This window comes from Echiichthys vipera (genome assembly GCF_963691815.1).
Source record: "Echiichthys vipera genome assembly, chromosome: 11".
Lineage (NCBI taxonomy): Eukaryota > Metazoa > Chordata > Actinopteri > Perciformes > Trachinidae > Echiichthys > Echiichthys vipera.
The window spans coordinates 24,221,126-24,244,545 of record NC_139836.1 but is presented as its reverse complement, the minus strand read 5'-3'; the positions used below and the strand labels follow the sequence as shown (position 1 = coordinate 24,244,545).

Here is a 23,420-nt window from a genome sequence, read left to right as displayed (position 1 = left end):
GCAAATATTTAGGCCTATGTGTAAAAATCTGGTACCAGTGAAATTTGTTGTTGTTGCCAACTAAGTGACTACAACTCAAATAAATAAATAAAATATTTACTATTTTCCTTGTTGCAGTGTATGTGTATGTTACAATTAAAGTGATATTCCGGCGTAAAATCTTCCCCAAGCTAATCAGTGTTAGCTTCATTAGGCTGTTAGCAACGGTTAGCAACTTTCTCCTTTAATAGTTGTTACATGAAAAAAATGGTCTCGATGGCTTATTTGATGAGTGTATTTGCCGAAAAAGACCCTTGGATTATTTTACGCCGGAATTTCACTTTAATTTAAACAAAGTGATCCATAAAGAGAGTTTACAAAAAAAACCAACAAGCTTACTCTGGTTATTCTGGCTCTTTCACTTGATTCGGTGTCATAAAGCAAATTCAACAAGTGTCCCAGCATAAGTTGTCATAGTAACTGAGCTAAAATGGAATTCCATTGCTAGGCAACAACCAATCATTGTTAAATTCCTGTCAGTTGGTGTCATTCACATACACTGCAACAAGGAAAATAGGAAATATTTTATTTATTTATTCATATTTATACATTGAACAATGAAATTGTCTATTGGACTATTGAAAACAGTCACCACACCACATATACACTAAAGTGTGTCCACATTACTGTGTCTACATAGTGTATTTTCCTCTTTTTGGGTTAGTTCCAGGTAAAGGACTACATTACCCATAATGCTCATAGCAAAGGTTGATTAATCGAGCGTGGAGTCATCTCACCGCTCTGCTCGCCCACTCTCACCGTCCAATTTTTCTCCCAACAGCAGTCGCATCCTGCCTGCTCAGCTCCAGCGCTACCGTTAGCTAGCTAATAAGGGAGTAGCAAGTCATTCTCAATGAGGACGTTCGGTTTTTGATACCTCAGCATTATGTCATTTTTCTAAAATTAATCGTTCGGGAAAATGAATTTGCGATTTTTCCGTACCAACGCGTCTCCTAGAGGACACATTTCCCTCTGTAAAGTCCGCTCTTTCACTCCGACCTCGGTAGCTGAACGGCTTTAGCAAGTCAGATGTTGGACGGTAAACACATCCTCGGAGCTGAAACGTTTTCTTCACACCGGGCTGTGAATTTTGAATTATCAAGCTGATCATCCGCCGTGAAAGAAAGTGCCAGGAACAAGGGGAGGAGTGAGGTCTATTTTCGGAGGTTGGAGAGTTTGGATCTCGCTCCCAGAGGCAGGAGGAGTAAGGGGGGTGTGCGGAGGAGGAAGACCCGCAGAGAAGAAGAGGCGTAGGGGGGGGACAAAAGCCTGATGCCAGTGATGGCAAACGAGCCGATCATCCTGAACGTCTATGATATGGTAAGTGGTTAGGAAGAGAGCATGAAAGATGGATGTGTTTATCACTTCTAAGCCACTTTATTCATGCTCTATGCTTCAATGCTTGTATTGGATTTTACGCGTCACGCCAAACTCCATTATAAAAAAAATGAATTTAATGTTGCGTTTGTTCTCAGTAGCCTGCAAAGATGAACATCAAAGACTGAAGGTGTTTTTTCAAATGAGTATGAACCACTCTTTAATTCGGCATACACTCACAGCAACAGACTGCTGATTTTATTCCACTTTCACCTATTGAAATGACTCCAGTCCTCAGTTTTAGACAGGGGCATAATCACAAGTAAAACAAGTGTCAATGACATCAAGCGCCTTTGGCTAGACTTTAGGCTTTTCAGATAATTTAATGAGTTTCATGTTAAGGAGTTTGTTGGTGTGCTCAGTGCAACACACTCCATACAGTGCCAGAAGACATATAAACACAGTGTGTTCTAATGGGACCATGTGAAGCAGCTCAAAAAGTAAAAAAGCAAAATAAAAAATCTTGAAACCCATACCTGACTCACAAACACAATTCAATTCAATTCAATTCAGTTTTATTTATAGTGCCAAATCATAACAGAAGTTATCTCAGGACTAGGTAAAGACCACACTCTGCTTAACGCATGTGACATTGACAATATTGGGTTTCCATATCAGGAGTGGAGCAAAACTAGTCCTTGCTGGACTTATTCATACAGAATAGTGACTCAGTTAAAACATGGTGATCCAAGGAGTCGCCGATCCTTTAACTGCTTTCTTTTATATTCAATATTCAACCGTGTCAGTCTGTAAACAAACCGTAGTCTCGCTTAGGATTTCAGTTAACTCGGGCAAAAACAGGAAAATTGGGGACTCAAACCCAAACTGCCTTAAACCACAAGTGGATGTGAAACTAAGCCGACAGTTTCACCCAGATTGCATTTACTGCAGGGGAGGAAAATGTATATGCCTTTGTTCGCGGATGGGGCTGAATTTGAGTCACTATGCTGTCACCGGACAGGAGTGAATCAGCGGGGAGGGGGGCTGGAAAGTGACTGATAGGTTGATGAAGCATTGATTTGATATGGATTGCCTGTGGCGGACAGCTCACACTTACAATGGGGTTTGCCTCGTTAGGGGTTATGAAACAAGCAGAGGCAGGGTTTTTTGACTTAATGTGCATGGACTCTTTGCCGGGAAAACCGCAAATTGCCCAAAAATCTTCTCAGGGCTTTTGTTCTTCATTATATAATCTCCTTTTCCACCACCCCCGTACTTTGTATATAAACCCAGAAGATATCAAAGAGATCATTTTATCCCTAACTCCACATGAAGATCTAATCTTTAGAAAAGATTGTGTATCTCCTGCTCCCGTTTTACTCGTATTTTAATCCGATTCATTGCTGTTATGTTCCTTTTTTAGCTGATGGTCAATAACTTATCTCAGGCCCGAGGTCAGAAGGTTGAAGGCGGTTTTCAATGGATTACCACTGAGAGCTGCAGTCATTAAACGGTCCTTTGAGGATCTGCGTGTTGTCTTATAGAAAAAAGTAGTGCAGTGTGTTATCTATAGTAGCATAAGAGGCCGTTCCTACCCATATTTATCCCAATAATTACTTCCTTTCCTTCTTATCTTTATTTCATACCTTCATTCCTTCGATCACTCTTTCATCTCCTCGTCTCCTCTCATCCCTAACTCTTTTCATTTCCTCCCTCCCTCCCCTCTCTTTCTTCTCTCCTCCCCCTCTTTCTTTCACTTCCTCATGTTTTCCACTTGACTTGCAGTCCACATTAGTGTCTTCTCAGTAAAGGCTGAAGGGCTCTTATCTCTGTCTCACTTCCATCCATGTGAATGGCTGCAGGGGCCTTGGCACACTTTCACATGCACAGGCTTACAAAAGCTACTCATACATATCTAATACGCACACGTGTGTAACTTGAATTTGTAGTTGCCGGCTTTGTGTTTTCTGTTCATTGATGCTTAAGTTGTTATCTACGGTATATTGAGAGGTTAAGCTTTTTAAATGAGTATGTCAGAGTGTGTGTGTGTCCGCGAGAGACAGAATAAATGAGCACATTGTAAAGGAATTTTGTGGTTTGTGCTTGTGCATGCAGATCGACTGCACATTTGTGGCGTTTGTGTATTTATATGAATGCTACTGCGAGGATATGATGTTTGGCCTGTTTGCAGTGGTGGTATATTGCTCATTGAAGACAGTAAGGCAATCGCTGCCGTCCATTCATCCATCCATCCATCCATCCATCAATTCATTCTTCTACTTTAAACACTGTTTATTGATTCGGCTGTTCTGATCTGAGTACTGTAGGAAAAGAGACGGGCTAACTGCTCCGGGCTAACTGCTCCGGGCTAACTGCTGCGGACTGCTCCCTGACTGACTGGTAGACTTGCTGTCTGCTGGTCGGTTAACTGACCTACAGGAAACAAAAGAACTGGGGTTGAGGGTGCTCAAAGGCAGCTGAGGCACATATAGATACATTCCAGTGAGTGCTGGATGATTTGCTAGTTGAGTCATTTTGTGGCTGACTAACAGTGTGACTCACGTTTGCAGGCCGACAGTGACTGATCACCTCTCGATTGAATAGGGTTAAATGAGCAGTTGGACAATTTGGGAAATATGCATAGACCATGATCAGACCTGTAACCTTCAACATGTGAGGCGCACAACCCACTCCCTCAGGCGCTTTTCCTCTCTTGAGTTGAAGTTTTTTCAGCTTGAGTCGTTCAGGGCACTACCGGAAAAAATGCTTCATGTCATAGAAAACAAAAAACCACCCCACGCTGCTAAATCATGCTTTTTCTGATCAGGGCCTTATTCACCTTCTTGCTGACATTTAGATGAGGAGATTGATGCCATGCTCAAGTATGTAAGAAGTTACTGCACCGGGCTGCGATGCACCAACAAATACCTACAGGGCTCAGTTCCCTGTAAAATCACAGCTTTTTTATTTTTCAGTTTTTTTGTTACGGATTAAACAAACAACAAACAGTAGAATGCGTTAACCAAGCTTTAGAGGTGTGTTTTTTTTTATTTTGGTGAGAGCCGCGCTAGCCCACTTCAAGTATTTATGCTAAGCCAACACCTCCTTGCTATAGCTTCATACGTACAGACCGTTAAAAGTGGCATTAATCCTCTCCTTTATGCATAAGACAAATAAAAGCACCAAATTCTTACAGTTTCGAAGCTGAACCTGGAGACTAATTACTCCAACGTTATTGTACCAGGAATGTGCATTTTTTTATTGCCACAGCAGTGTGTTTCTGATGACGCTGGACTGGACTGACAGAATTCACGATACAGGACCTTATTTATGGCTTAATGACCAGTTAAGCGACTGGTTCGATGACTAGCTGTTCGTCTAAGAGGAAGTCAGGCAACTGCAGAGATGAGATTAAGACAGAGGTCAAGACAGCAGTGACACACACTGGTTCACACCATTTAAAAAAAACAGCAGCAGCGAGAGCTAACTGAAGTGCAGCTTGCTTGGGGGCTGCGGGGAGTCATGGTGAGAGCATCTGTCATTTGGGCAAGATGGGAATCTGCCTGCCCTTTGGTGTAAGCAAGACACTGAACATTTACTCCAAAAGACTGCTGAAAAGACAAATTACACTTTTGCATCTGAGGATCAATAATGTCACGTGAATTTCAGGAATATCTGTGCAGACACAAGTACACTACAGACCTCCCACACCACCACCACCACCACCACCACCACCATCATTTTCTTCTTCCACAATTCCCACTCGGTCAGGGCCTCCCTGCCGTTCTGCTCCCATCTCTGCTAAGTGGATTTCCTGGCCAGCACTGAGTGCTTTAGTGCGCTGCTCTAATGAGACGGCATTATCTGCACACCACCTGTCTGCCTGCCAGCCACCACTGTGGTCTACTGTATATGTGCGCGTGTGTTAGGGTATTAGGTTTAACAGCACCGTCATGTAGCCAGATACACAGCAGAGCAGGTTGTGGTGTTCTGTGTTTTGGCTGTGGATGCTGCTCTGGACCAGTTAGGGACATGCATCAGTTATGATGAAATTTTTTGTCATCTAGTTTACAAGGTAACGTGTCACACTCTACAACTCCTCTCTCCTCAGGAGGGAATAAAGAGGACAGAAGGGAAGGAGTGGGAGCCGCTCACTGTGCAGTTAATAATATACTCTTACACACCTGGACACTTATCTTCTTCTTCTCTTTGTGCAATAACTTTATCCACCACTTAAGTGCAATAGTTTAATCTTACTGCTCATTTCTTTCATATACAGTCATACATATTTTATCTGATACATCTCCACTACATTTAACTTATCTGACTATTTTCCGTGAATTTTATTTGACCTGTATTCTTACATCTACCTCATATATATTTGACGGAGAGTTTATTGCTTACTGTTTATTGTTTTTTATACTTTATGTACTTATTTAGTTAAGAGTTTATTGGTTATCCCATACTGTATTTTTTTTATACCTCCCTTGTGTTTTTGTAAGCTGCTGGAATCTCAATTTCCTTGTAGGAGTCCTCCCAAAGAATCGATAAAGAGAAGTCTAATACTAAGTGTCAAGACAGAGAGATATAATGAAAGAAAATCCTACTCAATACAGAAATACAGGTAAGAGTTATAATAAGACTGCATTGAGGTGTTAAACTTAGTTAATACTGAAGTTGCTATCTCTTCAATATCTCGGGTTGCATCATGTCGTGTGCATCAGTCATTGTTTGGTAAGTTAGGGCGCACTCACACTGTCCGTCCGTACCGTGCCCCCTGCTTAAGGGTACTTGTCCCCCCTCCCTTTGCCCCCGCGGCCCGTTTGTACTCACACTGCCTGGGCCTCCCGCAAATGCTTCTTGCTGCCTATACGTCATCATGGTGTAACACATCAGACACATTGATTGACGTCATCGTGATGCGTCGCTTTGTGAACATTTTTTCCATAGCCCTCAGAGTTTTTGTGCGTCTTGTCTGACTGTTTTTGAACATTTTCATCCCACCAAATCTGCAGTAAACACTCCACCTCCGCAACACACCAACGTGACCCTTTTTCCGCCATTGTTTTAAATGTCCGGGCATGGTCCCTTCTAACAGGTGCACAAAATGACGTCAGAACCGCCGTAGGCCTCGTGCTCGTGCTCGTACATGTGCAATCGTGCACCTCTCCCAAACGGGCCGCAGCCGCCAAGCGTACCGGGCCTAGGCGTAGTACGGTCTTTGGGCACGGTACAGATGGACAGTGAAAGATATTGAATATTGAAAGATATGCAAACCTTACCTTTGCATAACTTTGCCCCCTTTTATAAGGGAACGCGCTATCCCCATGTTTTTTACCAAAAATAAATTGGTATTTTGCTTCTGGAACATCGGCTGCCCGACAAGCTCCCTGCGCTTGACTGATTTACTGCTTTACTGCTTTCATCAGCTCTGCAACATCCATAACATTTCCACAGTTCAGTTTGGGGATTAATGACAGAAGTAAATCAAGTCATTAAGGCAGGACTCTCTAATTTTAGTGCAGGGTCCCAAATTAAGTTTTTGATTAACAGTCTAAGGACCATGACAGGCGAAGAAGAAATCGGCTGAGAGGAGCTGACTTTAGAGCAGACTATTAATTGCAGAACAGTAAAAATGTACCAGAGTTAAGCTTGTGGCTTGGAGCCGTTTCCTTCCCTTAATTTGTGTTTTTGGTTTGGTTTCAGTCCGCATTTGTACGCTACAGAGTTTTAAAGCTTTAACTACAGACATTTATATCTCTTTGCTAATTATCCTATTTTACACTGGCAGACATTATAATCCTTGAGCGGAGAAAATGACTCCACTGCACTACAGTGGGATGATTAAGTATACAGGCTTTGACTGCAGCACCCAGTTACTCCTCGTCCATCCATTTCTCTTTCCCGCCCTCCCCTTTTCTGTTTTTCATTCATTTATAAACGCACAAATGTACGTGCACATACACACACCGAGCGCGCTCTCTGCGCTGTGGCGGAGGCAGGTTTTAACAAGCTTTTGAGGTAATCAGGGCTCAGATAATAGTCTTATTGCACCACTGAGGGGAGGGGGAGTAGCGTACTAAACTTGCAGATTAGTTTACTTACATTTTTTTCACACACAGACTCATCCTGCGCCTGCTTTTACTGTAATGTTTTTAGGCGTCTAACTGACACTGTACTCCAGGGGTTTAGAGTTTGTGCAACTGCGGAATAAGCTTGTGTTCATGTTTAAGGTGTTCCCTTTGTATGAAGACAGTTGTGGCTTTTTGGGGTCTCTGCACCGTAACACTTGAAAGCTCTCGCTTCTTTGAAAAGGCAGTGTCAAAACTTCTGAGCAGACGGTTTAAAGCCAGCAGACTATAGCAGCCACGGCGTCTCCTCAGTCTTTGAGAACCAGCTGTTGTAAACACAGATGGGTATTATTTCTGGGCTCAGAGAAACCAGCACAAAACTGATACAAAAAAATTATTTTAATAATGCCGTTTCTTCCCCTCTCCTCCAAAAATCTGAAGAGGAAATCAGCTGATGTGAGCAATGATCTGTGCCAATGGCAATGTTAAAAATCACATGGTGAGATGTTAGTTATGATAGTAGTTTTTGGACAACATGTTGATCCTCCTGGAACAACATGATTTATCTTAATGTGACGGGGAGGTCAGTTGAGAAATCCTGTGACCAATACTTACTTGGCCCTCAGTGATACACCCGAGCTCATTTTCTCTAAAATGATGATAAGCTGACTTGGGGTCGATGTCGGACAAAACTAGAGGGGGAAGATCTTCTGAGGTTCATTTAAGTGGATCTGATATGGGATTTCCCCTGTAAAACCATTCACTTAGTCTTATGTAGGTCAGTGTGCAGTGTGAGACATTGGGCGGAGATGTTGTGCAAGGAAACCATTTTGGCTCAGAAGTCATTTATTTCCTCTGTTTTTGAAGTTACTGCATTTATTTGTCAAAATGACACGATTATTTTCATTATTGATTAATCTGCAGATTATTTTCTCGAATAATCAGTTAGCCGTTTGGTCTATTAAATGTCTTGTTTTGTCCCAAACCCAAATGTATTCAGTTAAATATGAAATAAAAACAGAGAAAAGCAGGAAATCCTCATATGAGAGGCTGAAAACAGCATCCTCCAACATTTTCGAATGAAAAATTACTTTAACGATTAATCGATTATGAAAATAGTTGCTGATTATTTTTCAACATAAATATCTAAATCTTAATGAGTCATTCATTACCCTCGATAAACTTGTGTCTGCGTATGCGTTGAATATTGTAAATGACCAGGAATAGAAATGCGGTCCAAGCGCACACACATTCATTTCTCCTTCCTCACTGGAGAAGATCAGGGGATGAAGAGAGCCCAGTCAACTCAACAGACTCTTTACCTACTTTGACTCAAGGCCGCTTTTGTTTGTTTTGCTCATCGAAGTTACTTGAAGGCAATGAACAGCATTCAGTTTTGCAAAAAGAAATATATAATTCACAGGATTGTGCTTACTTTCAGTTCAGTTCTGAGGACAAAATAAGTTAATTGTGTGTGCCTTATAATGCATCACAGTAGTTTAGAGTTAGCAGTGCGACTGACTTGTTCTTCGGTAGTATTTAAGAATACATCCATCACACAAAGTGGTGTCACAGCAGAGGACAAACAGATAATTCCCTTGAAAGCTCCCTTGGAATGGCTTTATTACTTCCTTAATGTATTTTCAGTTGAAACGGACCATTGAGGAGTCAATCTTAAGTGTAAACCGATGGGCTGGTAGGTCGAGAGAGGCTGTTTGCGTTTATAGACTGGGTAGAAAGACAGGAAGTTTCAGTTACACCCACTGGTGCAGCATGAGGTCACTGCTGAAGATGCAGGAAGTTCATGGGAGTTTTTACTTTGATGCTGTGGATTTACTGTGGATATGTCACATGCAAACCTATGTTTATTATGTTTTCACCCTAGTGCATGTTCTTAATATCAGCATCAAGTCTTTTCTCTCGTTTTTTAATGCTTGATTATCTTCCCTGCCATATTTTCGATCCATGTACAGTATGAAAATAAACTTCTTAGAGACTCAAAACTTCATTGAGATAGATAATCCATCACAGTGGCCACAGTTTAGCCATTCAGTGAACTCACTTTACTGCTCACCCTGGTTAGATTACCCTTCACAATTTGCATCTCATGTTTCTGCTTAAGTCAGAAAGGGGACACTTGCGTACCGTCAGTATAACAGCTGACATTATGTGCAACACGTCCACGTCACCCTGAACCTCTACAGTAAAAGGAGAAAAAAACTCATCACACCTGCTCTGTCTGAAACAAAATGCAAACAGCTGCAGGGCGGTACGGTGTGCTAATTACATTTTATGATCACAATTTGGGTTTAAACTGTTGACAGACAATGCGCGGAGAGCCGCCACGGATTCTGACGCTAGATAAGAAGTAGGAGAATAGTCTTTAAAGAGATTGTTGTGGTTATCAGGCGCCTGAATGTGTTTTGCAAAGGGTACTAGGGGAGACTTTGACTGTGCACAGTGTGCATGATACCCACTTGCTCCTGGAGAAAAAGGGGGTGATCAGTTTGATGTTTAGATTGTCTGCATCAAGATCATATTCTGGGATTATTGGTGTGAAGGGGTGGTGTGGAAGGAAAACAACATGTTATTGACCTGTCACGACTCATCCTCTGACACTAGAGTCATCACTAAGGTTGAAACTATTAATCAGTTTTATTATTATTTGATCAACTTGAAATTAATTGTAAATCATTTTTGATAAGCAGTTAATCTTAAAAGTATTTAGCAAGCACAAACATTAGCTGATAGGGCTGCAACTATTGATTATTTTTCATTATTGGTTTGGAAAAAATGGATTTCCCGCAATATTTTCAGTCATTGTCACGTCAGCATCAGACATGGGTGTGACTGTTTGTGTGCAGCTTGTGTAGAAAGGCAGCTGTAGCTGAACCAAGCACGTTTTATATGGAATATTGTTTATGTGAGTGATTTTTGGTTCAAAAGTCAGTATAAAAATGTATGCTAATATATTATAGATTTACTGAGTTAGTATTTGGCACCCTCAGCTGTCAAATCAATCTTCTTACCCCATTCCCCTGCGCTAACAGACCTTTTTCACACAAACAAACTCTGCCTAGCAACAGCCTGGCCAATCGCCTTGTATCCGCAGGATGTGAGACAGACATGCCACTGAAAAGATGAAGACATCACTGCTGCTGCTGCACTTATTGATTTTGTATGCTCTTTCTTGTGTTTGTGTTTGTGTGTGTATAAAGGATCTTGTGTAAACATCAGAGGCTCACAGAGCTTATTGCCTCTTCAGCTTCCATCTGTGCTGTAATTGCATTGATGGTTGTTTCAGACGTCATACATTTCAGATCATTTCATGTAAAAGGAAAAAAAAATTATGTTTATTTATGCAGGGGTTTGTTAAAGGAGCAGTAAGCAGAAATGCATTATTTCTAGACCAAAGGAATTAAAAAAATCTCTACGTGATGAACGAGAGGTGTGTTTTCAACTGGAGTATAGGATGATGTCACACAGCCGCTCTCTGTGTTGATCTCCAGCCTCATGTTTACAAGCTGGTCCGGCCGCGTGTTCATGTGCATTCATGTGAAGCGACGTCTCCTCTCGAGATACCTCTTTTCAACCAAGACCTTTTGAGGGCCGGTTCAGAGCCGGGGCCCAATCTTGATCCAGTTCTTCCTGTTTCGACAGCCAAAGAACCGGCTCTCGTCCAGGAGAACTGGTTCCTCTTTGCTGATTTAGAACCGGCACCACTTATTGCATGCTTTTAAAAAATGTTGTGATTTTAGAATTTGTGTATTTCATTGTTGTTTTTTTAAAAATCTTTATTCACAGTTATGCACAATAATTATACACAGTTCCTTTCAGAAAATCAAAGAACTGTGAACAATTCAGAAAGCAAACATGTACATGTCTGTTGTAACGGCAGTTTTCATTGAACACAGCTCCAGTCGTTTGATTCTGACGCCTGTAACGACAAAAATGGATCATTTATTTTAACTGCATTGTGATCAATTACAGGTAGTCTGTGCTATGCAAGCCTAGCTAATGTTAGCGCTTAGGTTAACATTTACATCTACATTCATTATAGATATTATTTGCGCCCACAGATGAGTCATGCGCATGTGTGTACGTGCGCACGCGCGTGCGTGCGTGCGTAGGCGGAGGGAGGTGTGGCTAATGGCACACTTTATTTTGGTCTACAGGCAGTGTTCAACAGCAAACCTAGGGGTGAACGATTTCGCTTTTTGCTCCTTTAAGCGTTGAAACAATTGATTAGTTGATCAGAAGAAAATTGATAAAGTAGCAATTCCTTAAATACTAAATATTTATAGGTTAAAGCTTCTCAAATGTGATGATTTGCTGCTGTTCTCTCTTTTACATCATCATTTATTTGCATTTTGGACTGTTGTTTGGATCAAATCAGCTTCTTGATCCTTGATCTTGGGAACATTTTATAAAGGATTAATTGAAACGAAAGTTGTCTCGATTCATTGATGATAGCTGACTGTGTAGTCTGTCAACATCAACAAAACAATATCAGACACTTTTCAGCTCATGATGGTTGTTGGTTTGTGACTATCGCTTGTTCACTATTTTTTATTTTTTATTTTTCATTAGTCGTCTACTAATGGTTTAATATTTAGATGAAAGCAGAAAACATCCCAAATAATTAGTGGGAATATTGTGGACATGTGCTGTTGACAAATTCAAGTGTAATAAATGTTTCTGTGACATACTGTTTATTTTGAGTAGTCCCTAAATGCAACATGATAAAACTGTCCATCCAGGCAGTGTAAACAACATAAACAACAGATATTTTATTGTGTCCGTTTCTCTCCTCAGTACTGGATCAATGAGTTTACGAGCACTCTGGGCATCGGAGTCTTTCACTCAGGGATTGAGATCTACGGAAGAGGTAAGATTACCCAGAAACATGACACCACATAGATCAGTTGACTTCCTGTGGATGGTGTTTCAGAACGGATGCTTTTTTTAATTTAACACTGGGAAAAAAATACATACATTAAGCATGTCTGGCAAAAAAATGACTTATAGTTGTTTCATTGGCACAAAGAGACTTTTGCATGAGAATGGTTTGGACTCATGTTGTTTAATGTTGTGTGTTTAGAGTTTGCCTATGGCGGACACCCGTACCCATTCTCAGGGATCTTTGAGATTACACCAGGTGATGCAACCGAACTCGGCGAGACCTTTAAGTTCAAGTAAGTATGACATATTTGGTGTTTGCATGCACATACATTTGATGTTTATTTCTCTGTTTCCCAAAATATGCATCCAGCATTTTTCCATGTCAGTCACCCCGCTTGGTAGCGACTGGTCAAACCGCTCGCAGCAAGCCAGTTAACTAGTCAGATATTGGGCTTATTGTTAGTCTGTTTTACCAGTCAGTCTGTGTGTTAGTTGTCCGTCTGTCATACAACCACTCCTCGTTCAGTCAGTATGTCAAAGTTCACGTTTGTCAGTCTGTCGGCTACATAGCTCAGTAATCAATGAGATAGCAACTGAGTAATTCATTGGGTCCATCACTAATGTCGTCAGTCAGTGCGTTTTCATGCATTTATGTAACAACTGTTTTTCTCCAGTTTCCCTATCAGGGCAGGAGATCAGATGATGTCCCCGACTAGATTTTCCTGGAGAATGCTTTTTTTTTTGTCGTGTATACACAGCCGTGTTTCTAATGCATTTTCTTTTTTACTTGAAAGAGACTTCAGATGAGGAAATTGTCCTCATGACAGCAGAACAGTGGGATGATAGGAGAGATAATTACACATAACGAAGCATCATTGTGTTTAAAGTCATTTCAAAGTCTGACTAAAACTGAAACAAACAGAAAGTAGCCTCTAGAAGTCTACATATTTCCACCGCTGAACATCTGACTATTTTTAAATTCGGACAGTTTGGCACTGTGAGAATGTCCCTCCTCTCTTGTACAACGCAAACATACACTGATACAAAAATGCAGTATATTCAATCACTAATAGAGTTAAAATAAGAAAGACATGTTTAAAATGTAAAGTCAGGAGGAACTCTGAAGTGATAACTGACCTTCTGCATGTATCGCAGATTTAAAAGCATGATTTCCTGAGTGCATTTATAATAATGAGTAATCTAGTGAGTCAGCTATTCACCCAGTCATACACGCTGCATGCAGTCTGTCTGTAAGTCGCCTCAGCTTGACAATTAAACATAAACACATTGATGTCACGCACCATAAACCTTTAATAGTGTTTGGGTCATGAGTCGCCCACTGAACCAAACATCATTAATTTGTTCGAGATTCCAGCACTGTTCTCTGTGTCCTGTCAACCAGTCAGTCAGGGAGCTGGGATCTTCCTGTAATGAGGGCTTCTGGTTCCTGCGGCTTCAGGACAGAGAGATAAAAATACGTGGATGGAGAGTACAGCATGTGACATATTAGGATTTCACACTTTTTTTCCCTCATGGTTTGCGGCAGCTGACTTGTCCCGAGTGAGAAAAAAGCGTGACAGAAAAATAAAAAGTGGAATTAAAGTAAAAAGAAAGAAAGTCAAATTTTGCCTCGGCCCTTATGTAACACTGCATGCAGCATCTTTGAAAATGGAGAAAGTCCCCTGCACAAAGCTTATAATGTTCTGTTTATGATTCAACTATATGGATGTTTTAAAGGCTGTAGTTTGTGTTGCTGTACTGGACTGCAGTATATTGTTTGATGTTTCTTACATTTTTTTTGGTCTTGCATGTAAATAACTAAAAGGTGGATAATAACAAGTTCAGGATTTTTCAGCCCGTTGGCACATACAACCCACAGTGTCAAAGGTGTTGAGCTAAAAATAAGATTATTTAGCTTAACCGCAGAAATCTCCCACATCGGTGTAGTTTTGGGCTATTCTCTTACTTTACGTATTTATTTTTTACTGCAGTTGAATTCAAATATGTTGTGGTGGTGAGACAGCAGAGCGTCTAGTCTGTTCCCTACGTTTTTTGGATTCCCAGAATCCGCCCAGGGTCTGCGTTTGTGTTTGTGTGTGTCTACGCAGAGCTACTGTGCTGCTGTGTATTACTTCTGCTCTAGTTGATCTGCCCTGTGGCTTTAGACAGACTCTGGCACACACGCTACACATTTGCTGTCTCCATGCAGGCCACTAGACCATAAGCATGGATCTTCTGGGACAAATGCCTGCATATCACCCACTGAGATGTCTCTCTGCAAAATGCAGAGCGAGTCAAGCGCTCTCCCAGCGCAAAGCATCAAGATATTGTTTCCTTTAGATTTTATAGAGACAAAGCAAGTGAAAGCTTGTGACACTTTATTGAATAGATCTTGCAATTGTCATTCCAGCATGTTATGACTTTTTCTTTTAGTCATGTTAGTTGCATAACATGGCATTAACATATTGCTAACGATATATGTTGTATGTCCTTTTCCATCAGGGACCATGTTAGAGAAAAGTGTTCTTCGCTTTTACAGGTCATACCTTGGGTTATTTCTCAGTCTTTCTGTATCCATACATAAACCAAACAATTATGGGATGGATCACCATGAAATTAAGGCATATGATTCCTAACTCTGTGGAGAAAACCAAATATGACTTGCACAACAGGTCTGGACCACAAATTCTCCTAAATGGCTTGAACAAAGCTGCTTTTGTGAGTCATTCTTGCGTGAAGCCCATTTGTTGCGCAAAGAGCTTTAAACAAAACGTCTGAAGTTGTCTATGTTTTGTCAGTGAGTAATCATTTCTAATAACGGCTGCCTCTGCACCCTCTCCCCACCCGTCTCTGTAGAGAAGCCATAGTATTGGGCAGCACAGACTTCACAGAGGAGGATGTGGAGCGGATTGTGGAGGAGATGGGGAAGGAGTACAAAGGCAACGCCTACCACCTCATGCACAAGAACTGCAACCACTTCTCCTCAGCACTGTCAGAGGTAGGTGCACGCACGCACACGCGCACACACACACACACAGACACACACACTACAGCACTGCACCATTTTGGCTGTTTAACTGAACTCAGCTGACATGAGTTGCAGGAAGAACAAAAACTCACTCAGTTAAATTAATGATTTTGTCTTTCCTGCTGTAAGTGTAATCACTTGAACTAAGTTTGTGTGTGCGTGCGTGCGTGCGTGCGTGCATGTGTGCGCGTGTGCTTTCAATCGGCTTATCCTGGTGTGACTAATGAGCAAGGGAGTCTTACAGTTAGCATCTAGCACTGAGATGGGGATTAAAACACACTGATACAAGCCCAGACATGCAGAGCCAGCTGGCAAACACACACTCACACACTCACTGATACTACACGTACACAGTTGTACATACCGCATGTAAAGATGCAGAGTTCAGTATGATGACACAAAATCAAAAACACGTACACAAGAATCTGGACAATAACAAACAGGATTTTGATTCTCATGTTTACTGTAATTCCATTAACATGTGAGGTTGACCTAAAGAGAGGCAGAGGGGAACGTGACACAGATGGATTGTCGCAGCTTTGAAAGATCAAGCATAACAACTCATTCTCCATAGAGACGGTTTGTTGTGGTTTTCAGCCCTTTAGCTCTGTCTCATTGTGTAAATAGATTGTCTGTTCACAGCGCTGTTGTTCATCTGAGAGACAGACAGGAACAGCAAGGTCATCCACTAATCACAGGGTTGAGGGTTCCATCCCCAGCTCCTCCTGTCCTTATGTCGCTGTGGTGTATTAGTTATAGAGCTAGAACATCAAGTTAGAACATCATTTTGACTCTTAAAAGTGCATTACAGCAATCAGATATATTCTCAGAGAGGCATGAGTTTTTATTTTTATTTTTGTGGTAATGTAACTTTTGTTAGATACTGAACTTTTGCTCCTCTTCAATCTGCTCTTTTCTCTGCAACTTTATTGTTGTGGCTCAGTCTCAATAGCTTGGTTATTGTTTACTGAAAGCAGTGGTGGAACATTTAGAAGCTAAAGAGACTAAAGTTTGTCTGAGTTGATAAAGGGCAAAACAGGGGCAAGACAGAGCCTAAATTAGAGCAAATATACTTGGTGAGTAGAACCTCCTCTCTAAATGAATGCTAATATATCTCTGTGTAATAAGTGTGCGCGCTAGACCAACTTTATAAGGTGTTAAAATGTCAATGTGTTTGCAGCTTATTGCACTGCTCCCAAGAAGCCAAAAAAAAAATCAATGAATGTAGGTTTAGTGGAAGAAAGGTATAGCGATTGAAGAGGAGCGCCACGCCTATTTTCTCTCTTGTGTTTCTTTCCTCCTCTCTCCTATTTTTGTCTTGAATCTCACTGAGTGTCTGCCACAAAAAGCTCCCTATGGTGATTTGAAAGCTTGTCTTGTTAGCTTAAATGAGTATTTCTGAATATGTTTGACTGCAGTGTGAACAGCTACAGGTCTTTTGTCAGGCAAATACTAGACCAGGTGTTTGTTTTTTGTTATGGATTAGTGGTTTTCTAGTAGCAGTGGTAGAAGTAGGCTTCTTCCCTAGTTCAGGCTGTGAGCGGTGCTCATTTGTGAATTCATCTGTGAGATTATCTGCATCATCAGGGCAAGTCAGGGAGATTGGGTTTCCTGCTCTCAATGCACACTCATCTCTGAAGAAGCTGAGGACGTTTCTGCAGCTTAAACAAAGTATACACGCTAGTCTAGTATCATATGTTGGCTACATATGACATGGCACACAATCCTAAATCAACTTCTTTTATGGATAAAAAGCAAATGCACAGCCTCTGCCCCCATGTGCGCATCTTAAAAAGCATCGTATCAGCAGCTTGTGAAGGCCTTTGACTGGGAAACATTGGGTTTCTTGGAAGCCACTCATCTCATAATACTGTAAGAGCACTGATCGAGCTAAGTGATAATTAACCCTCCCTTTGACAGTGTTGCTGCCAGTGCCTGCATGATAGTCTGTTAAGGGAAGGACTCGAGGCGAGAGATAAATCCACCAGAGACTCTAAAGGTCTTTAAACCAGACTTTCTCATGTACGAGCATTTTCTGGTTAGTTAAGGTAGAATGAATTGAGTCCGCAGGTGTTGATACTTTTTTTGAGGGGCAAAGGTTGCTAAGCTGCCTGTCACACATGTCTGGTGAAAGTGTCAGTTGTGTTTGTGCATCCTCCCGCCCCCTCCTCCTGCTGCTGCTGCTGCTGCTGCTGCTGTCAGTGTCACAGCCACAGGAGGAGAAGGAAATACCACGAAGCACCTGCACCAGCAAGCATGAACCCAGCACCGCAGATCTAGGGCATGCAGGGACATTTGGGCACCATTATACAAAGAACTGTTCTTAAGTATGACTCGGTTGCCTTTGTTCATACCAAAGAGCCATTTAAAAGAACCGATTCGATCGCGAACGCCACAACACTAGTTTTTTTATTGTCTTGGTATTTATTTATTTTTTCAAGACGTAGAAAGTCAGGTATGGTTTCCAGGAACTTTCACATACTTTTTACTTGGGTCACCTCAGGCAGGAAGTATTTTCCAGTAACGCATTCATTGTTTCAAATTTATTCCACAGCAAGCTCAGCAAAACACGGGAAGACTCTGATCGGCCCCTCAGATGTCTTCTGACCTAGAAAACACTCACAAACCAGAAATGAGAGTAACTTTTGTAGATCATGAAGCCTTTTGGTTGCAAAGCAAAAAGGAAATGACACATTCATCTAGATTTATATTTGTTAATAGAAGACACAGATACTGTCTATAATTCATCCCTTTTACAGCCGATGTTACTTCCCTCAAGTCTGGCAATGTGTTTGTTTTATTTAAAGCTTGTAAACTGCTCTGTCGCAAAACTGCACTATAAAACCTTCTCTTTTTTTTTTTTTAACATCGTCTCTGTTGAAACCAGTAACATTAGTGTGAAAAAAATAATCTAATTTGTGTGAGTGTATAACATCTACTAAAAATGTACCTGAAAACATAAATACAATAACATTAAACATATGTACTGTACATAAAAGAGGTACCAAATGATATCTAATCTATTCCTCCCCACAGGAATATTGCATTCATTATTATTCCTCCATGTTATAACAAAAGCTTGTGTTTCCAGCCATTAAGGCCATTTGAATGAATCACGCTTTATGTCTTGTTTTTGATAGCATTACTGATGTGCCACCCAGCAGAATAAGTCTGGTTAAACAGTACATGAATCCCTTTAATGTTGTGTATCTTGTCTCTGATGAATACCCAGCACAACTACAAAACCTGTTAACGAGTCCCCGCCTTTGTTTTATATCTGGGGCACACTTTTTAAATACACTGGGTGTGTGTGTATGAGAGGGAAATTGTGAAGTGCTTTGGTTAAAAGTGCTATATAACCATAAAGATGATATTAAACTGTTGAAGCTTGTGATAGCTGTTATTAAGACCTTCCACCTCTCCCTTGCCGTGTCTCCTCCCCTCCAGATTCTGTGTGGCAGGGAGATCCCTCGCTGGGTCAATCGCCTGGCCTACTTCAGCTCCTGCGTGCCATTCCTCCAGAGCTGCCTGCCCAAAGAGTGGCTGACACCGGCTGCCTTACAGTCCAGCGTCAGCCAGGAGCTCCACGGAGGAGGAGAGCTGGAGGAGGCCGAGGACGCCGCTGCCTCAGCCTCCCTGGCATCCATGTCGCCCTGCTCGCCCTCTTCCTCCTCCAGCCCCTCCTCCTTGCCTCGTCATTCACGCCACCAGCCCCGCCGGTAGAAGCTGCAAAGGTCTGCTGGGAGACTTGGGGAAGTGGGCTGGACTCGTGGTTACATAGACTGTCAGGTTACAGAATCCCTGTAGCAGCTGATGAGTGCAGCTACAGCCAAAAGTCCTGCCACGCTGCCCTCCAGCAAGGCACTGAACTGCTGCCTGCTCTTGGTAAGAATGTCAGGCAAACGTCTAAAATGATCCAGGGCAGAGAAAGGAACTCTCGCCGCTGACAAAGGTGGGATCATTTTTCTGAACGTGGCTGATGGATTCCAACAACCCATACAAAATTCCTATTTCCCTCAAATCTCTTTCATCATTTTACCAGCAAACTTGCGTTTTTTTACCCACCAAAGTGTTTCAAAATTTACCAGCCACATCCAGATTTTACCAGCAGTTAGTTGGCGGATGGTGCTAATCCCCCGCTTGTTGTAGTGAAAACCAGTGAGAAGAGATGCTGAAGAACAAGCGTGGGTTTGGGTCAGTGTATAATATAACACGACTGACCTTTAACAAGCTGATTTTATTTAAGTAACCCTAGACGTTTCGATGTTTCCACAACTATGTGACCGTCTAACAAGCCCTTGTGAGGGAGGATACCGGCAGCTTCAGGGGTCACCAGATGATTGAAAGGATACGAAAGAAACAAATTATTATAATTTAATACTTTTTAATAATTTTTCTCAAGAAATACTGGATAGTTTTACTTCTTCAGGCTACCAGGTTTGTTACAAAAACAATGTTAAGGTGCAGCACAAGTTCTTCTCGTTCTTCTGCTGTAATGTGAATATGTCTTAAGGGGGGTTTTCATAATTTATCTAGAGAAGGTAGTGGACATTAAAGCACTGCTGTATTGGTATCAACACTCATGATAGTTGTAGTTTTCCCCACATCAAGACACAAAATCCTGAACATCTGCTATCTGATGCCATGTAAAGGGGAAACCGAAACTTCTAGACTTGTTCTTGTAGTTTGAAATATCCACTAGCCAAGCGCTGGTATGATTTGATCCGTGGCTGGTAAATGTTTACACTGCAGTCAACTGTCCTGACTGAAGACGTCCTAAATATGTGGGCAGTAGAAATATTGAAAGCAGCAGGTGGAGTTTGGAATCCATACACTTTGCCTCAAGGTGCTGTGTGCACATCAGGACCTCAGCCTTGTTATTATCGTTCTCTCAAGGCAGGCTGGATAGACTTGAGCTACAACTACAATCAGCCTCACTTTCCTCAAACACAACATAGACGCAAATAAACTGATCCAGGACCAGTGTCTAAACGGGGTGAGAATCCCAACTTGGATAGGTTCAGTCCAAGTCCCGGTGTTTTTTGCTTCCCAAGTCCCTTTCTTTGTTATTTTTTTACGTCAAATACGTGTCAGCAGTTGTCGGGTATCTGTAGCAGCTCTTAAATCCTACCTGCCCATCACGGGACGACCACAAGTGATTCGAGAATATTTAATCCAATGAAGAAGCCCATGATGTAATAATTATGAAAATGCAACTATTGTTCTTCACCAATAATGTAATACTGTTAAAATTGTATGAATTAGGTGGCAGGACAGGCAGTGACATACACATTAGAGAAGGCATTTTGTTCTGAAGGTTCTGAGTTTGAATCCCAGAGTAAAGGAGAGTGAATCATTTCTCAGTAGCAACTGCCACGGTGCCTTTGAGCAAGGTACTTACACACGTGTTCCAGTGGCCAACAGTAGAAGACTGTGGTTGTACTGGACTGCTCCCGGTTGTCAGTGTGTTCATCTTCGTAAAGCAAAAAAAAATAGTTTTGTCTTTACCGGAGTAATCCAAGGTTCACGTTTACATTACGGACATGATGTCAGCCCGCAGCGGTTTGTAATCTACATAAATGTCTGAAGACGACAGGCGCGGGAAGCAAAGGCCTTAAACGGGAACCCTCTTTAACTGACATGCCAGACAGTCACTTGCCTCACATCTGTGTCCAGTTAGGGATGATGCACATTGGTGTTAACAGGCTGTTTTTCAAGCGTTTATACTTTTTTTCAAGCGTTAAGTCCTTTCACACTCGCTGCTTTTCCCAAACGATGAGCACCTCATTTTAAACTGTATATGCTGTCAACAACAACAACAATACATATGCTGCATAATGTGTGTCCTCCCAAACGAGCAGTGGATGTGTTGAAAACATATTTCTCAGTCGATTTCACCTGTTTTACCAGACGTCTAAACACCAGAGAACAAGCAGGTAAACTGTCGTTTTTTTTATTTTTAATCCTTTAATGTATTTCTATGATGTCTGAATTTTGGCCTTTTTGTCTGTTTTGTTTATGTTCGATAAACTCAGGACTCCAAAAGGCTTTGTAAAATAATCCTTTGAACTTTTTTATCCCACGTTTTACGTTTTGAGTCGTCGTTGCTTTTTCTAATGCAGTAGTCACGCCACAGAGCTTTCTAAGAGCGCACTTTGGCAGTGCAGTTTTATACTCTTCTCTTTGATAAAAAAAAAGAAAGAAGCGCTTTTGTTTACAGCCTGGATGTTTGGATGTGAGCCTGTGCTGCTCTGTTTTCCCGTGTGCACACTTACGTATTAAAGATGGTTAGTGTCATGGAGCTGCCAACTGGGCCGTTCCCCTGCATCCAACACACAGATACAAGAGAGAGATCCATTTTAACAAAAGTAGCCGTTTCCAAGGTATTTAAACCCGAAATATTGCCACATCTTCAAGAGATTATAGTCAACTTTTTTTTTCTTCCTTTAGGCAAATTTAGGATATTTTCAGTAACAGTATTTCGTTCATTTTGCAGATTTCAACTACTGGTAAAAAATATATATTTTCAGGACTTTTGTTTTCCAACAAACAAAACAGAAGTGGTGTTAAAGCAAAGACAGTTCTCATTAAACCAGCATATTTGTGATTTTGGAGTGACAGGATTCTACTCGGCGTATTATGAACCTAATTTTTAATGTTGCTTTTTAATGAATTGGATTCATATAGCGCCTTTCTCAGTGCTCAAGGCGCTTTACAGAGTCCGCGTTCCATTCATTCACGGACATACATGGTGGTGATCGACTACAATAGTAGTCACAGCTGAATAAGAAAAAGCAAACGTTATTTTTACTGCAGAGACACACACACACACACACTTACTGCTGATGTCGGCGTCCTCTGCTGGCTGTTATATGTACTGTTACTTATCTGAGGTTTCCCTTCACCTTCATGGCTTCAGATACTTTTCTGCTTTTCTGCTGTTTATTTATTTTTGCTGATGATTTCTGTCTGTTGACAAAATGAACACTATCTTATTAAATGCTAACTATCCACCAGCTGCAAAATGCGGAGGGAGAAAAGTTACTTTGTGTTCATATTGCAACATTTAAAGTACCACAAATCAGCATTACCGAGGCCAAAGATAGCTTTAAATTCACTCTTTTTGTCGGTCAGTGAACTGTCCTCGCATTTCCTTTCAGACTGAAACCCTCATTATGAAAGTAAAAGTATAGTATCAAATGATTATTTGTGGGACATTTGCACGATTGATGTGTTAATGTGTGAGCCATGATCGTAGATTGGGAAACCTCGGTAATTCATACCCCAGAAAACCCGACTCCAGCTGTTTTACAGTGAACTCTCACAAAGCCTTCAGAGGAGTGGACCTGATTTGTACCCTGTTGTAAAATTATTAAAGAAAATATACAATCTGTGGCTTCTATTCTGTGTCATGACTGTTTTGGTAAATTAGTTTATTGGGTTTGCTACTCTGCATTTTGGTTAAAAGAATAATTTTGAATTTAGGGAATTACGCTCATTCTCGCAGAGTTACACGAGTAGATCAATACCTATGTTATATTTGTCTGTTAAATATGAAGTCAGCAAAATGAAGGCATTATACAGCGGTACTGCATTAATGCAGCAAGAAGGTGAGTGTTTGATTCCTGACCCTGACCCCAGTTCTTATGTTTGTCTCTGTTTTTGAGGCTAAATTGAAGCCTCCAAATTGCCCACACATTTAAATTTCAGTGTGAATTTGTAATTAAATAAATGCATTTTAAATTGACATCCTACTTTGATAATAGAGCTGCAGTTAGTCGATCAATAAACAATCCCCAATTCATTTGCTAATGAATTAATCATTCAAGCAAAAATGCTGTTTTCAGTCTGTCACATATGGAGATCTGCTTTTGTCTGTTAAAAATCATATCAAAATGAATATATACACATTTAAAGACATCACCCTGGGATGGACATTTTTCACTATTTTCTGACATGTTACAGACCAATAATGCAATAACCATAATAGTTAGTTGCAGCCCTTTTTAATATAATCAGAAGAAGAGTGAAGAAAAGTGTTAAAAGTTCAAACAAAACTTGGT

The 23,420-nt window shown here is 41.1% G+C and overlaps 1 protein-coding gene across 1 annotated transcript; it reads left to right on the top strand.

The window, feature by feature from the left end:
- The first annotated feature begins 1,258 nt into the window (after nucleotides 1–1,258).
- Nucleotides 1,259–20,673, top strand: desi2 (desumoylating isopeptidase 2). The gene is made up of 5 exons (XM_083923260.1): nucleotides 1,259–1,359; nucleotides 12,243–12,315; nucleotides 12,529–12,622; nucleotides 15,186–15,327; nucleotides 18,805–20,673. The coding sequence occupies exons 1-5, from the start codon at nucleotides 1,312–1,314 to the stop codon at nucleotides 19,078–19,080; spliced, it is 633 nt and encodes a 210-aa protein (XP_083779386.1). The 5' UTR covers nucleotides 1,259–1,311; the 3' UTR covers nucleotides 19,081–20,673.
- The last annotated feature ends 2,747 nt before the right edge of the window (nucleotides 20,674–23,420 follow it).